Source organism: Pseudorasbora parva, chromosome 13, assembly GCF_024679245.1.
Source record: "Pseudorasbora parva isolate DD20220531a chromosome 13, ASM2467924v1, whole genome shotgun sequence".
NCBI lineage: Eukaryota > Metazoa > Chordata > Actinopteri > Cypriniformes > Gobionidae > Pseudorasbora > Pseudorasbora parva.
In genome coordinates, this window is record NC_090184.1 from 40,327,651 (window position 1) to 40,345,786 (window position 18,136).

General features: G+C 35.8%; 1 protein-coding gene across 3 annotated transcripts; it reads right to left on the reverse strand.

Moving 5' to 3' along the window:
- Positions 1–334: 334 nt before the first annotated feature.
- Positions 335–11,329, reverse strand: LOC137039153 (macrophage mannose receptor 1-like). Of its 3 annotated transcripts, none has more exons than XM_067414401.1 (8): positions 11,169–11,329; positions 10,641–10,707; positions 6,463–6,504; positions 6,321–6,374; positions 4,008–4,409; positions 3,599–3,772; positions 786–908; positions 335–692 (listed from the first exon to the last, which is right to left on the reverse strand). In XM_067414401.1, exons 3-8 carry the CDS (start codon positions 6,467–6,469, stop codon positions 586–588), a joined length of 867 nt encoding a protein of 288 aa, XP_067270502.1. In that variant the 5' UTR covers positions 6,470–6,504; positions 10,641–10,707; positions 11,169–11,329; the 3' UTR covers positions 335–585. The 3 variants fall into 3 exon arrangements, with proteins under 3 accessions (XP_067270502.1, XP_067270501.1, XP_067270500.1); XM_067414400.1 differs by having other exon boundaries at positions 10,641–10,720; XM_067414399.1 differs by lacking the exons at positions 10,641–10,707; positions 11,169–11,329 and adding an exon at positions 6,592–6,649.
- Positions 11,330–18,136: the final 6,807 nt, after the last annotated feature.

Here is an 18,136-nt window from a genome sequence, read left to right on the forward strand (position 1 = left end):
ATGACCATTGTAGCCGATCACACACATGATGAGCGAATAAAAACAGTGATCTCATCACTGTGCAACTCATTTTCTGTACACTAACTTGATATAGTTGCTGTCAACTATATGTTGAGAGTCACTGATAAACGCGTCACTGATAAACTCTTGCAGTTTGATTGACAGCTGCAAGCCGGAGCTTTGTTTGATCGCTTTCTTTATAGAATTGAATTGATATTTTCATTCTAATAAGAGAAACAACGCAAGTTGATATTTAGTCACTGGTTTGATTTACTAACAGGCATTAGAATGAACACAGTTACTTACAACCAGTACCCATCTCACCCTGTACCCCAAGACTGGTTTCCCACTGAAGCTAACCAGGGCTGAGCCTGGTCAGAACCTGGATAGGAGACCAACTGGGAAAACTACGTAGCTGCTGGTAGAGGTGTTAGTGAGGCCAGCAGGGGGCGCTCACTGAGTGGGTCCTAACAGTATAACCTTCAATTTTGAACATTGTGATTAAAATAAGATGTAGATAAAATTAATATGATGGGTATTTTACTTTTATTTTAAAAGAGTATTACAGTTCAGCAGAACATGTGATCAATCTGAATTAATTAATTGGTTTGTTGCCTCTTCTTTCCTCTTCAGAAACTCTGATGTCTTCTTAAACATCCATATAGTATTATCTGTCCCAGTAATCGCCGAATCTGTTGAAAAAAATTACATTCTGCTGAGCAAAACACAAAGCTATGTACAAATAAATATTAGGCATGAAGATGAGTGGATTGGGTGAAACACACTTTTAGCTTTTCTCCTGATGATCACTGCCGCAGTCGTGATGATGACGACGACACCAACAACGAAGGAGAAAAAGCAGATGTAGAATAAAGATAATCCTTTCTTATGCTGATCTTCAGCAAAATCTGAAAGCAAGCAGGCAACATGTATGTATACACAGGGCACATGAGATGTTTTACAAAATTGACTGTAGTATAAGTTAGAGCTGCATGACTCTGACTAAAATGAAGATTCTCCCACATTTTGGAAGGGGAAAAAAAAACTTAGAACTAAACAAACATGCAAACGGTTCTGACAATGTTCATTGCTTTAGTCCATTTTGAAAACATTAATTTGAGCGAAAAAAATTGACTACATTCAAATGATTGTTTAAGTTATAAACATGTGCTCCATTATTGGATAGTTCAGTGTTTGTGAATAAATCTTTTAAACAGATTATTCAATGACAAACACTTTTTTTTTAAACATTCACTAGTCGCCATCTTCTGGCATAACGACAATACAAGTATCAGACTTTCAGTCTGTACATTTTTATTACAGTACACTTTTATTTAATATGTGGTTGAAAAGACTTTGTAAAGCTGCTTTATACGGTACATTCACATGGCAGCTGCTCTCTCCGGATCAGCGGCAGCGTGACACAGATTTGAATGTTGCAGTGTGTGATGATCGTACTTTCAAAGGTCCAAAGTCCCTAAAGTCTTTGGCTCAATGCAGGGGTAATCCTTTTTGGGCAAGGATCCCTGGTGATAGAGACATTGAGATAGGACTTTCGATGCAAAGTTAGTCAAATAGAGCTACTTATTAAATGTATACTTCAATTTCAATAGAAACTAACCATATTATGATGACGCACTAGTTATATTATGTTAAGACAGTAGAGCAGTACTATGAACATTTAAATTTATGCATTATAACAAAAACATGTTCCAATAAAAATGAAAAAAAAAAAGTTTTGTTTGCAGTTGTTGTAAAAAAATTTAATGGATTTGCAGTCCTGCATTTTAATTTTACTAATCAGGTGGATAATTAAATATTTACCGGAACTTTAGCTCCAACTTTACTAAAACTTTAGATTTGAATTTAACATTGAGTATGAAATGAGTGAGGGTAAAGGGTGTAGATATAATGTGTAAACGACAGCTCCTCCATAACAACAATAGTGTTACGTGCTGTGCTCGTAGATAAGCTCACAGAGAAGAAGGAGAACAATAAACATGGATTTTATCAACAAACTCAGGGGAACATGCAACACAGCTAGACATTAATGATTACCGACAAACACAGAGGGCAATTTGAAGGATTAAATACACAAGATAACAGGATAACGAGGAGCAGGTGAATGACAAGGCACAGGTGATTGACATGGGGAGATACACAGGCTAAACTATAACAGAGACAAGACAGGCCTACATGTAACAAATAGCAATGTACAGTGATTTATATTTATTTACTAGTCATTACTTTTACAATTAATTTGAATGGAATTTCAAATATTTATTATTATTAAATTATTATGTATATAATATTATTAATATAATATAATGTATATAATATTACTAAATATACTACTATAAATATATTACTATTTCGATATAATTTTTTTCTTCTTTCTAGTAATCTATTGCACTCATCTGTTTTGACATGCCATATTTTTGTCCGAGGCTAGTTATCACGATGCCAATTGCAATTTCGAGATGTCACCTTCCAAAACTTAGCAGCATGAACCCCAATACTTTTATTCAATGGATTATAGATAGCCTCGAACGCACTAAAGATTGTTCACCTTACAATCACAATTATTTTTTAATTTGGTGCCTTCCAGACTGAGAAAATACAGAAAATGTATTTTTGTCTCATGGGGATGAAAGACAACAATGCTTCCAGAATGCTTTGCTGCCCTGTGAGGCCATTCCCAAAACCACTGCTACTGGATTACAGTGACTGAGTTAGAGAACAGACATTACATTTAAATCCTGAACGTGTCTATTCATTATAATGAGTGAGTCGCCACGCGAGTGTCACAGCACAAACGCTGCAGGAGTCAGATTAGATTGACTGATGAGAGCGGAGGCAATCGCGACCACACTCGCGGCATACATTCACGCCGCGTGTTCAGTCTGGCGCGAAGCACAATCATTTGTATATACTTCAGGGTTTCTACTGATACAAAGCTATGCTAATCGCTGAAGTAACCATTTAAGTTTTTTCTTGTGTTAGAATAATCAATAAAGTCATGTTTGTATTTAAAGATAAGTGTTCTTTTGTTAAGTGCTTATGAATTTAAAGGTGTAATGAACTGGCTTTTTTATTAGTGGTGCTTGCGGTAACAAGGCATCACTATTGTTCTCCACCATACTTATTATTATTATTCTTTTTTCATTGAATTGATTCAATGAAGGCCCGATAAAAAAGAGTCATCATAGATATATCAATGTGAAATCTTGATAGCTTTCTGAGGCAAAACACTGATGACCCTTTTTATAAACCATCTCACAGTTCTTTTCAAGTCAGTTTAGAATCTATGACTGTCCCAAGATATTTGTAGCTTTCTACACAATCCACAGTCTGATCTTTAATAATCGTAGTGTCATAACATGAGGTACAAGTTCTAAAATATATAATCATGTCCATGCTTTTAGTTGTTTTAGCTCATTTTAATGCTTGTTTTATCTTATTTCGTAGTCTTTTATGTAATCTTGTGGCCCCCTGAAAGTTTGCTGAGTACCCTGGTTGAGAACCATTGCTATACACGGTGCTTATGGTGGTCATTAAAATAGTGATGTGTTTGTAGTGAATAGTTGTGTTGTCTTACTTTTTGGGGGGCAGAAGCCCCACTTTCTGTCTGTGTCGAAATCTTCTTCTGTTGAACACCACATCTGTCCATCGTCCCTGCCGTCAGCAGTGCAGTCAGCGTACCACTGGCCACCAACCTTAAAAGGGAAATGGCATGGTTTCCCATCTGAATTACCACCTATACTAGTCATCTCTGCAGAACATAAAGAAATTAAATTAGGGGTTTAAGTTTAATTTAGAATAGTTTAGAATTTGATCACTGACAATAAGACAACAGAAGTCTTTCACCTAGTTCAACAAATGCTAACATCATACAGGGAAATTCATAATAGACAATTAAACACGAATGTTACATTTTTGCAGCCATCATAATAAAGTCTTAATAGCTGTCCAAATTTCCTAACTGTCAGGTGTACGTTTGGTCATACCTTGATATCCACGAGAGCACAAGTTTTCTTTGGTCCCATAAATCAACCAGTGACTCCAAACACCTGTGCCTTTATACAGCATCATATTTTGCTCATTAGAATTTCCATAGTTCAAATGCAGTGGCAGTCCCTTCAAGCCAAACAAGTTCTGATCTTTACATTCCCAGGTTTGCATTGGGCTAAGTTCTTTGCAAGGCTGAAGGATAATTTTGACCCAGTTTTCGAGATTTTCTGCCTCCAAGCAGAGACTTAAAGAGAGGCTGATTATTCGTGAAGAGGAAATCCATCGGAAATGCTGTGCCTTAGATGATACATTACATGGCACAGCCTGTAACACATTAGCACTCACGACTGTCACACATTTGTTGTGGTCCTCGTTGTAGATAAGGAAGGAGCTGGTATCTGAATGAATGGAAAATTATAATCAGACACTGAAAAAAGCAAAACATTCCATTCTGTGATTAGGAAAATGTTGATGTTACTAAATCTAACCCAGTCCTGACCGAAGAAGGCCTGTTGAATAGTTAAATATTCCCATATACACACTCTGAAACCTTTTGGAAAGCCTTTCCAGAAGAGTTGAATCTGTTATAGCTGCAAAGGGTGGGCTACCTACATTTAAAGTTCCCTTCATTAAAGTTCATGTGCATAAAGGCAGGCGTCCAAAACTTTTGCTGGCTTATATCTGTAGTAGTGCTCATGATGTCTGTTTAGAGAGAAGTTGCTTTTTCCAAGTGTATACAGATCTATGGGTTCTAAATAAAGTACTTTTTAGATGGTATTGGCCATCTAATGCAGAGGTTACACTGCACAATTTTTAAAGCAGTCAGATCACTGTTCTTTTCACACTGCACGACTATCTGGGGTAGCATTCAGTTGGTGCTGTGTGCACATTGCACAATGGGTCAGCGACAAGGTTTCACATTGTATGTCTTTACAATATGAAGAACTGCAGACAACTCTGTCTAGTGTGCAAAATACATTTCACAACCAAACACGGTAGAAGTGTATAGAAAATAATGGTGTTAATGGACTTGGTCTGCTCCATCTGTGTTTGATAATCACTCTGAATCTAGTTGTAGTCTTTGACAAACATTTGTTCAAAATTATGCTTTTTTATGAAACTTAAGTGTTGCTAAAAAAAGGAATGCACCAAGCTAGGATAATTTTTTTGCTTGTTTTTGTTTGTTTGTTTAAAAGCAGAGGGTCTATTCTTTATTTCGATATATTGCATGTTCAGATATTCATACAACAAAATATTCTATGGGCTATTACATTTTTGTTAAAATTATCAAAAACCCTGGCGGTGGTTGGCAACTTTTTTTTCCGTAAACGCAGACTGGGAAAAAGTAAAAAAAACATGGTTGGAGGGACGTGGGGGACAAGATGGGTTCTCAGCAGCTGTAATAGTAAAACACGTAGAAAACACAAACACATATTTCATATACAAAGTTGTCGCCCAATCATAGCAGTGGGGATTTACATTAATGTCTGTGTTTAAATCTTAGGGATGCATTTAGGGTAGAATATTAGCTTTTATTTATAAATGATGACAGTTTTTAAGGTAAACAATCTTACTAATAGTTATTTAATTTGTTATAATAATTTATAAAATAAAAAAAATAATTCAGTACATAACCCCTTTAAAGGTGAGCTAGACATGATTAGTGCTCATAAACAGCTATTAAGATTAAACTGAGTAGAGACTTGGACCTGGAAACACTACAGTATTCAATAAGTCACAGTTTAACATTTATTATTTAACTCTGTATTCACTGTACAACTCCATGTTTTTGATAAAGTAGTAGTAAATGATTAATGTTATATTTATGTATTATTATTTTTAATGCTCTGTATGTTTCCTCCAAAATTAAATATAGGTATTGGAGCTGCCTTAAAATAAAAATTTTAATAGCTCAGACATATTAGGATAATAAAATAAGGTGTTTCATGAACATTATGAGCTCAGCTTAGTTTATATCATTGACACACTCAGGAAAAAAACAAAAGCTGTCACTAGAGCAGTCCTTTTTCAAAAGTACTCCTACTTCCAAAAGTTTGGTATCTTTTTCTGAGAGTGGAAGCAAATATTTCAGTCAAGATTTGTCTACATTTTTAAATTGCACTTTGAAATATTTTTTTTTTGACAGTACAATAAAGTCAGACAATTTCGTTGAATGGTAAACTATTGTATCACTGACCAGTGAATGAGTACAAAAACACATTAAAAATTATATTGACTTAATGACTATTGAATTATTTTGAAAATGAGCAGTCACTGACAAATTAAAGTAATTAGATTGGATGACGCACCTGTCACTGAAGTAGTAGTATTAGTAGTAGTGGTATGCCATGCATCAGGAGAGGCTGTACAAACACACTGCAAAATTATATTGATTCTATCTTTTTTTTTTTTAAATACATATATAGATTTAAATTAATCAAGTTAACACACCTGTCATTGTCCTGTAATCTGGTTCCCATGCATCAGACACATCTACAAAAACACAGCAAAACTGATATTGACTCCTTACACCTAGTTGATAAACACAAAATCTGAGGCAGAGAAATGTGATGCACTTACTGAAAGCTGAACAAAGGACCAATAAAAGGATATAAAGCAGGTTCATTGTGCTGTCATTAGAGAGCTACAGCTTTCTGAGACAAGTGCGGAGCAGAGATTTAAGGTTTTAATAGAGGAAGTGTCAAGTGTTACCAAGAAAAATAAGTCTATCAAGTGTTACCAAGAAAAAAAAAAAGTCTATCAAGTGTTACCAAGAAAAAATGTCAAAGCAGATGTGGCTCTTATGACAAACATTAACTTGTCTATACTTTCTATTCCCCATTTCCAGGAAAATTGGGATATTTTTTTAAAATTAATAAAAAAATAAAATCAAGAATCTGTGATTTTATTTATTCTCTTTCACCTTTATTTAAAAACAAGAATAAAGAAAATATTTCCAATATTTCCAAGAATAGTTTTGGGTAGGGTTGGGTGATTTCTACCAAATTGGGATTAAATTAGATGTCTGCAGTAAAACATTGCGATGGACGATATCATCGGGGGCTTGCGTTTGAGCGTTAAGCGTGTGGCGCACGTCTGGAGAAAGAGGGAACGTGCACAGAGCTGAAAGGGCTTGAATGAAACATGTTTGGCTTTAGATAAAACTACAATATTTAGCGCTCACATATACCCATGGTTTCCAGCACTTCACACACTGAATGAGAAGCACCACATTTTTAAAATAAGAAAACATGTTAGAATCCTCCATTATAATGCATTATAATCGTGTTAATGTACATAAAGCATTATACATTCTTGTTTGTAAGACTATATAGAACTTATAGTATGTCAAGTGTGGGTGTATTTAAGTGCACAAAGGTGTTTAATGATAAAAAAAGGGAACACATAGGAGATAGCTGGAGAATGACAACCACATTAACATTGACTGTACAGTAAAAGGAAGGAAAGGCTTAAATATATACATTATTTAACAGAATTAGGGACATGTGAGGACTCAATCAAAAACAGTGGAGACAAATTAGGTAGGCTACATAGTTTACATAGATTACATAGTTGTCTTGTTTTAGTCCGATGATGATGGAGATTTAAACTGGTGAATTTTTTATTATTTTTTTGTAAAAAAAATTGTAAACAGGTGTGCTCGTTAAATGAGTATCCATGACAACTGTTGGCAGGAAACAAGAACAAAGGAAACGAGTAGAAGAGAAACAAGCCAAAAGTCCTTGAAAATTAAATGAATACTAACTGTTAGGGGTGCAATGGATTGCAGTTGATCCGTGATCCAAACAGATCACGATCCACGGTTTGGCACGCATGTGACCCGCGGATCTATTGCGGTTTGTTTTTAACTTGCGGATTAATCTTAATTGTTTAGCGATCGCAGAGGAAAAGACCATTTCATATGCCGATATTGCTTTTTAAGTAATTTTGTTCCTTTAAACTCGATGCCGAGTTTCAGTGAAACAGCAGTGGTTCATGTGAAGGCATAATCAGTCAACAATGGCTAGCGAAGGAGCAGAAGAACTTAAAAAGCCTCCCGCGTCATTCACATCGCATGAGACCATTTCGGCTTCCCCGTGAAATATAATGACGACGGAAGAAGGGTGGTGGACAAAACTGTAACGTAACTGTGGCAGCATGAGAGAGCCGTATGAAAGTAGCAGTAGGCTACATCAAGCATGGCTATCTGAAGCGACACCTGCTGATGCCCGTTTCACACACAGTAGAGTCTGTTTGCGGTGTGTGTTTTTTCCGTACCCATTTTAACAGATTACAGTTTTCACACTGCACGCAGTTTCAGTCCGTCAGTGCGAACTTCCCTAAGCACTTCCCCTTGGGGGAATCCCCACCGCCATTTTGAAGTGCGTTCCACTTCGTGAAGTGGACAATGGAAGTTTATATGGACAGACCCTTGGTCCTTCGATTTTGACTGAGAGAGCGAGTCTACTTCATGTCTGTGTCCGAAACCTGCAAAATGCTGCCTTCGGAGGACACATTTCAAGACAGGAAGGCATCGAGCCACGTCCGAATCTAATGTTTGCTTCATTTCCTGTCCCCTGAGATACCTTCATCTGATCGATTTTTGAAGGCAGCACACGTGTCCTTCGTTGCCTTTGATATCCCACAATCCTGCAAGATGGCGTCCAGAAGTTGCGTCAGTTTGTGTGTAAATGTAAGTTTTTTTTTACCAACATATTCCACTTCTGATATCATTTCTAGCGAGAAATCACTACTGTAGTAATTAAATATGTGTTTAGTTATCACCAGAGCTCTCTTTAGCTGTAGATCATTAAACTGTTACACTGCCCTAGAAGTCATCCGAAATTAGTTTCGTGAGGTGCCTTCATGCACAAAACGCTGCCTGCAGGGTCATTGCCTGATGAGGCAGCGAGGCAACGAGTCAGCTGCCTAAGTTTTCGGACACAGCCCATATGTACACTTCAGGCAGCTTCATATACCACAATGCTACGCGATTGTGACGTCACCACATATCACGTTTAATTTACCCCACCACAAACAGCTCTGATATGTAAAAAAACATTTAAAACAACCCAAACACATCCATATACGTATAGAATGCTGCATTAAACAATTTCGTAAAGGAAAACAATAATAAATCAACTCCATAGTGGATTCCAAGTGATCAAAGGCTTAGGGCGTTCCAGTTCAGTCCATAGCAAATGTTCCGCCAGTAGTGGGCACTCATGCAACGTAAGCAATGACGCACATCCGAGTGAACGGGACGGAGGGAATTTCGCAAGTGAAGGGCATGATAAAAAATGAACTGGAACGCAGCACAAGTCTTTGTTTTGCTGTGCTGAACGTGCTGAATTAAAGTGATAGCACACTGTCTGCATTAAAAAAAACATTGATGCGAAAATCTAGTAATTTCCCCACAGGTGCATATAATGTAAAGTGTACTCTTTCAAAGTCAACACATGGCTTTTTGCCTTGGGTAAAGCAAGGAAATGGCATTTAGCTTTAGGTATACAAGTGCAATAATGGAGAACACTCCTTTTTTGGAGGGGAAAAAAGTTATTTATGACCTGCAGGATTTCTTTTAAAAAGATTTTTAAAAAATTAAAGAAAAAACAAGTTGGCTGTTTTTGTCTATTTTAAGTTCTAATTTTAAAATGTTTGTTATTTTAACATATTCCACAGCCTGTTTCTAAGGTACTAGGCTATATAAATATAAATGAATTGAATAAAACGTTTAAATGTAGTGTGTTTAAACATGATATAAAAGAGTGTAGACCTACAAAGAGAACTGCAATGATGAAAAGCCATGTTCAGTACCAACTTTTGGATTTTAAATAAAAATAATGAATAGTCTATGTGTTAAACAGGCGTGAGAGGTCTACTCTCTCCACTGAAAATCTTCATTATATGCTCAGGTCCATTTTCACATCACAGGTTGTATTTCACGTTACACTTTAACAACTGTGTAAAATGCGATTTATTCAGCTGGTTATTTATTTTATATTTGTTAAAACCATAACCATATAGGTTATGCTAACACCAACATTTTTCATATAATAAATGGAAAGCAAATAAAAATAGTCTCCTCCCCCTTTTTTCTGATCCGAAAAATTATCCGATCCGTGACTGCATGATTTTCTTCAGTTTTTAAATAAATAACAGCAAATTGATACATTACAATGTTTTTATAAAATGTTGTTAAAATTAAATACAAATTCATGCATTTTAAAATGTTATGGTACCCATATCTGGCACTCGTGGGTTTATGTGTTTTAGGGAAAAAATGTTTTAGGCTAATTTTGTGCTGGCAGCCAATTTAGCAAATTAGTTGCCATAATGGACATAAGAATATTTTTCAAGACAAAGACATAAAATTGCAACAATCTGAACAACAACAACCCTTACACATCCAATTCAAGTGTGCCAATATCTAGTCCATTTTTTATATAGCACTTTTTACAATGCAGAATTAACTAAACTAAAACTTAAACTAAAACAATGCAGATCTAACTAAAATTTAGAGGAGAGCTCATCTTCTCAGGGATCAGTGTATACAGCTGTGGGTCTGGGCACAGCAGGCCTCATACGGGAAGATCAGTTTGAGTGTGTTACCGATAAAAGATGCTCACCTGTGGATTTGGGCACTTAGGATCCATGATCACAACCCTACTTGCCTGAACACCCAAAGACATTGTTCTGTAAGCAAAAACTGTCATTTTTGTCAGATTACAAAAATCTAATAAAAGGTAATAATGCAAAATTACAAATAACAAAAAGATAATAATAATAATAATATTAATAATACACTTATTTTATATAGCACTTTCTCAAAGCACTTTACAAGCAAACACAAGAACAGAGAAAACACTTTAAATACAAAAATAAGCAAATACAAATGAATAATGAAGTAAAAGCAATCCTAAAATAGAATGTTTTGAAAAGGGATTTAAAAGTCAAAGCTAAGGGGCATAAGAAAATAATGCTCTATTATCCCTAGAATGAAGCCCTGTTTCTGGGAAAACCAAGGGACTACTCTAAAAAGAGGAACACAGATTACGACATGGTTCGTAGGCGTTAATAAATCAGTCAAGTATTGAGGAGCCAGATTTTGCAAAGCCTTATATGCTAACAGAAGGATTTTAAAATCGATACAGTACCTGATGGGGAGCCAGTGCAAATACTCCAAGACATGGGTAATATGATCACCAGTCCTGACCCCAGACAGAACTCTAGCAGCCGAATTTTGAAATATTGAAGTTTGTCAACTGAGGGTTTAGATCAGGGCTATTCAAATCTTACCCTGGAGGGCCAATGCGCTGCAGAGTTTAGCTCCAACCCTAATCAAACACACCCACCTGTGATTTTCTAATGATCCTGGAGACATTGATTAGCAAGTTCAGGTGTGCTTGATTAGGGTTGGAGCTAAACTCTGCACCGCATTGGCCCTCCAGGGTAAGATTTTAATAGCCCTGGTTTAGATACTCCAGCTTGAAGACCATTAGTCAGTAGTCAACACGTGAAAAGACAAAAGAGTTGATCAAATTCTAAGGCAACAACATCAACAGGCAAAGTAAGAGAACCAACATTTTGCAATTGAGAGCAGAGGAGCATTACTTCCGTTTTAGAGCTATTTAAAAACAGAAAATTATTAGACATCCAAATCTTGATCTCGGTGATACACTACGAAAGATGCACAATGTCCACATGTTTACCTGGTCTTGAAAGGATGTGAATCTGCATATCATCTACATAAAATCTAGCCTGACAAGCCAGACCCACATCAAGATGTTTGGTCTGGAAACTCACCATAGACAGCTCAATCTGAGGGGCGGGATAAACGGTTGTCTTTCAAACTCCATCTGCACGCGATAGGATAGCGCTACACCAACCAGAGCAACGAAGGTGAAACAGAGCTTGTTGATAGATTAAACATTCGCCGGTCGGCAGAACTCCGAACACATCTTCCCTTTTTAAGAATGACTTCAGTGCCGTTCTTTGTTCTTTTCTCAGAGAAAAGCTTAACTCCAAGTCTTTAATCGCAGTCAAAGCTGATTCGAAAGACCGCCGTTTGCCAGTTTCTGTGTTTACTAGAAGCGCAAACGCAACTCGGCCGTCGTCATTATGGCCCCGCCTGCCGACTCTATACACGATGTGATTGGCCGTCCAGATTGAGAGGAACACAGCTCAGAAGGGTATTGAGAGTTCCTAGACGACACTTGCAGGCAAATTAAATTTGCTGCCGCTAGGGTGCGTCTAGATTTCTAGGCTACATAAAATCCTTTATTAATGACCAAGTGGGTAAATAAATACACATACTAAAAAGTAAGGGACCCAATACTGACCACTGTGGGACACCAGTATGAACAGATAGACTTATAGCCACCTATAAAAAACAAATTGACTGCAATCAGTAAAATAGGACCTAAACCAGCCTCTGACAAACCAAATACAGTTCAAGACGATCAAATAACTTATGGTGAATGGTATCACAGGCTGAAGAGAATGAGAAGAGACAGGGAGACGTAATCGGAAGCTATTAGCAAGCCATTAGTGACTTTAAAGGGTTAGTTCACCCAAAAATGAAAATTATTTCATTAATTACTCACCCTCATGTCGTTGGACACCTGTAAGACCTTCGTTCATCTTCAGAACACAAATGAAGATATTTTTGTTGAAAGCTGATGGCTGAGAAAGGCTTCAAAAAGGCCTCCATTGGCATTCAGTACATTTCCACTGACCTACTCACAAGACCCATAAAAGGCACTAAAGACTTCGTTACAAAGTCCATCTCACTACAGTGGCAGTACAATAATTTTACAATGCGACGAAAATAGTTATTTTTTAAATAGAAAATAGTTAAGATGAACGAAGGTCTTACAGGTGTCCAACGACATGAGGGTGAGCAATTAATGAAATAATTTTCATTTTTGGGTGAACTAACCCTTTAACCAATTCAGTCTTAGTGCTGTACAATTTCTGAAAAAACAGTTTGATGGGGCTCAAATAAATGATTTTCATCTAAGCGTTTGTTAAATTGGGCGGCAACCACACCCTCTAGGATGAAATATTTGAGATTGAACGATAATTTGAAATAATGTTCATATCAGAGTTTTGCGGCACCACACCAGTTGACAAAGAGTCATTTATTATGGCAAGAACTGAGGGACATAAAGGACCAAAGCATGATTTAAATATAGGCTATAAGGCATAGGATTAAATATGCAGGGGCAATCTTTCATATGAGAAACATGCTACTTTTGAATACCAATATTTTTGGTGATAGGGACACGTTAACTGGAGTAGGATTTTTCCTCATTTCTGGTAAGATGGTGAAGGGGGGATTTTGAAATCCACTGCCGCTTCAATATACCTGTATATATTTATATCCTAATTAACTTCATAATCAAAACTTTAATCAATATTTATCCTATATTATTATAATGATTCTATCCAGTTATGATTTTGCTTTGTTTCTTGTTTTCTAAAGTGTATATTTGGTCTCTGAGGAGTGACTGAGGGTCTGGCCTAGAGATGTGTGATGTGTCACTAAACACTGGCAACAAGGTCATGTGTTTGGATTTTGGAGGTATCACACACCCCTAACATGTCAGGAGTGCAGCAACAGGGTTTGCTCACTTAGCCCGGCTTCCAGATATGAAATATGGATTTGTCTTTCATTTAATTTATTATATTTTATTCCTTTTATATTTCCTTTTACTGCAACACTAAAGACTCAAGATGAATATTGCCTGTACTATTGTGTGTCCCTCTCACTAAAAGAAAGCACATGTTATCAGTATGTTTTGGTAAGAACTGGTTAGAACTGGAGCTTAATCAGCTCCAACCTTGGAGAGACTGTGTATCTGTGTATGTGCGCAATATTCTGTGTTACAGATCAGAATGGTGTACAATGGGCACCCTAAGAAATGGGTGGACTTGTTGTTCTGGGCAAGCTGGCGCCTGCTCCAGATCTGGAAGGTCACTACGGGCCTAATTCTGGGTGAAAGCATCAACAAGTGACACGTCAGTGGAAATGTGCATCAGATTAACTGACATGAGTGGAAATTTACCATGACTGTGCATTGTCTCTGAGCCAATCAGAACCATCCACATCGCAGTAATGACGTGGATAAGACCTTGAAAACGGTATAACTGTTGGGACAATTGTATGTACGATAGGGCGAGGCAACGAGACGGTGAGAGAGGGAGCGCGGCCTACGAACTCCTTGTGAGACTTGAAGCTGGCTTCTTCTTTTGAAACTGCAAACTATTCTTAAGTAAATTTTTCTTTTATTTAATTGGAATCCTGACTCTGTCTTCATTTCTTCACTACTGGTCCTGGGTCATAAGCTGTTAACCCCTAACAATGGCAATCTTAGTGATAGGCATGTTCATTAACCATGACAGTTAGCGGAAGTTAGAGATTTACAGTTTGTAATGTTTTAAATATGGATATTTTTCTTTACGCAAACATTTCTTAATATAACTCTGATTGTATATCTGATTGAAAGAAGGATGTCATATATACACCTAGGATGACTTGAGAGTGAGTAAACCATGGCTAATTTTCTTCTTTGGATGAACTATCCCTTTAAGGCAGTTTCGTCACCACCCCCAGCAGTACTAAACCGCAGCTAATTCTGCCCCCTACTGGATGTAGTCAGAAGCTACAGCTGTAAGAAAACAGTGTAAAACATGTATTAATTTCTCAGCTATTTTCATTCAAATTATCTACAAATGAGGAAAGCAGAAAAAACATTCATAAAATTGAATTACATTTTGTATAGTCAGGAAAAAGTTGCCACACCACAGCTCTGAAACATGTAAAAATATATTGCTAGACTCCCACAGGTGGTAATGTTTCCAACACGTAGCTCTTCGTCAGCCTACATGCTCAAAACATTCTCCTCAGTATAGAAGATCTGAGGCTAAAGAAACAAAGAGCAAAAGTTAGATTTCTCTTCACATGTCTGATTCTCGTACAAATATCGAAAATATCAATTAAAAATCGAATGATTTAATACTCACAGGCAGAGTTTGCTCATAATTGGGTTTATACAATAGCAAATTTCTCTGAATAAAAGAAACCATCCAACTTGTGAAAGTATACATCATTTATTTACTTATTATTCTCTATAATGTACTTGCATAATTCTAGTGTATTATGTAAAGCTGAGCAGCTAAACAGCAAAAGGAGGAACTGCATTTCAAAGGAATTTCTTTTCTGTAAAATGTTGTGTAGTTGGGTTTGTGTTTTTCTTCACTTTTTATTTCAGAAGTTTTTCAAGAGTTTTTCAGAAACAAGGCCTATGTTATACTGTGATGTAGCTGAAGTTATAATCGATACATAATTTAGTATTGGTAAATATACATGACATGTATCAAAATGTAAAAGGAAATAGTCACGCAAATTATTACATTTTGAAGAAGTAAAACAGCCTATTGCACAAAAACTGAGCTCAGGAAGTGGTATTACCATTATTTCAGTGTCACTGCATTTATTAACTTTAAGCAATTCAGCACTTCTCATTTATTCTTTATGTACACATATAGTTTGGGCCTTTAGTGAAGCATAGATTCTCCTATGTGTAGGACGCTGTGTAAGGGAAACAGGTCTATTTAGCTCAAAGGGAATTATTATTTAATTCATAGGGAATTTTGAAGGAGTCAATTATTTTATGGCCGAGCAAATGACTCGTCCAGTGTTCATTTAAACGCGCCGTAACTATCAACTCTGCATATTAATATCTAAACAATTGTGAAAACATTATTTAATAGCAAGGTGACTGATCAGCAATACAAGACATTGAATTCATAGCACAAAACACAAGAAAACTTATCTTTAAATACAAACATGACTTTGTTGTCACTCTAACATATAAAACTAATATTTAACACAAACACATGCAACACACACATTCACACAGAAATAAGGAAAGTGAGGAAAGAATGAGTTTTAGGTGAGTGAAATGATGAAATCCCAAGTTTCTAGCCATATGCATTTATAACACATGACCTGAATGAACCATCAATCACTAATTTAACCTTCCTATCATTTCTTATCTAATTTAAAAACCCTGATATCAATGCACCAGTTCAGCTATTCTGGAAATGTTATACTTGTGTTTGTAGTTTGTCTTTGAATGGGTATTCCCTCCTTCTTAGTCCTGCTGGAGAGGGGATTTCCCCGGTTCTTTGATTCGCTGAGAGTCTTGTCGTGTCTTTGATCGTCCTCTTGGGAAGCCAATCACGTGGCATGTTGGCGGACTGATGGAAAGTCTCATGGATGAGATTTGAAGTTGAATTGGGCTTTACTGAATTGATCGAAACTTTGTGGCAAAGCTTAAAACACGATACTCAATGGAAAAAAGAAAGGAAATAAAAGAAAGGAAAGTGAGATTAGAGTTTTTTCAGATGGCTTGAGGGTCAATGACATGGCGTCTAAATTTTCTGTCTGATTTCATTTTTTCAGTTAAAAATTGATTTAAATGCATGAAAATATATCATATATATGTAATACTCCATCTGTGGCCGTGACCAAATCATCCATTTTTGTCTAAATGTATTCAGATTTATTTTGTGCACTATTTGGCATGATTTCCAAAGTGTTTTGTAACCCTGCAACAATATTGCAAAGATTTTTGTTTTGTTTGTTTCTTTCATAATATTCAAACAAACACTGTCCGAGGATGTCCATTTTATGAAATATCATGTGGTGCGACCATCAAGAAACTACACATTTTTGGACTTCATGTTGAAATCCATTCAGAGACAGGAAGTTACATCATTTGACAATTTGCCTAGGACCCACTGAAGCAGCAAGCATGTTTGTAACTCTCACATTTGGAAAAAAATAACCGTTTTAAAAGCTGGTATGCAGTTATCACAGTTGAATATAATGTGGTGCAACCTCAAAAAACAAAACAATGAGTATTAAGTTATTTCTACAAATATATATATATTTTTATACAGTTTGACCTTTTGTGGGAATCAAGCTTGTTTTGTTTTGGTGTCCAATTCTATGTCTGTAAATTTTGAGTGAATTTAAAAATATAATGTGTTGCGACCACTGCAGAGTGTTTTCCATTATAGATATATGTCCTAGATTGTTTTATATTCAATAGATGGTTTATATACATAACATACTTTATTTTAGTATTATTTTGAATACATTTTTATCCAATTTGGGTCATTTAAAAACATTTATAATGTTGCATATAATAATAATAATAATAATAATAATAATAATAATAATAATAATAATAATAATAAAGATAATTAATTTAATTTTATTAATTATGCATTTATTATTTATTTATAACTATTTACGTCTATTTTACCAAGCAATCAAAAAAACAAACAAAAAAAAAACACACAAAAAAAACAATGCTTGCCATAGGCAGTGTGTTAACTCTGACCCTGCAGCAAGAGCAGAGTATCTTGCAAGGGGATTAGGAAGGTTTGTTACACAAGAAAATTCAGCAGCCTTATGATGGTCACGTTTAATTAAATGTTTGTTCACAAGTGTGACCCTGGTCTCCTGCCTTTAAAGTTGTCCAAATGAAGTCCGTAGCAATGCATATTACTGCTTACATTTTTATATACTTATGGTTGGACATTTACAAAATATCTTCATGGAATCTTGATCTTAGTATTGTAATGTTTTTTTGGCATAAAAGAAAAATCTATAATTTTGACCCATTGTTGGCTATATTTTAAATTTAAAACTAAATTATTTTTTGTGACATTTTACTTTTTTTTGCATGTATGTATTAGTTCATGTATCATTAATTATAAATATGTGTAATATAATATAAAGCTACTGCCAACTGATGTAGACAGAAATTAAAGCTACAGCAGTAAGTGAAGCATTTATTTTTGTATCAATTAATTTAGTATACATTTTTTTATCTTAACCTAAGCAATTTATCCTAATGGGAAAATAAAGTTGCTGCAATACACCTCTAAAATTGCATCATGTAAAATTTTAACGAAAATCTAAAATAAAATAAAAAAACTGCACACATATACACTGCAACTTCTGAAAAGTTCACTGGGTTAGTCTGTGTGTGCTGGAAAACTACTGAAGCTAAAGACTGATCAAATCATCAGACACAGTCAAGAC

Excerpts from the sequence above, each read along its gene's own strand:
- LOC137039153 (XM_067414399.1), bottom strand. The coding sequence starts at position 6,637 with ATGAACCTGCTTTATATCCTTTTATTGGTCCTTTGTTCAGCTTTCA. Across the intron at positions 909-3,598 it reads GGGCTTCTGCCCCCCAAAAA|ATTTTGCTGAAGATCAGCAT; the intron begins GTAAGACAACAC and ends GCTTGCTTTCAG. Across the intron at positions 693-785 it reads CATCAGGAGAAAAGCTAAAA|ATTCGGCGATTACTGGGACA; the intron begins GTGTGTTTCACC and ends TTTTTTCAACAG.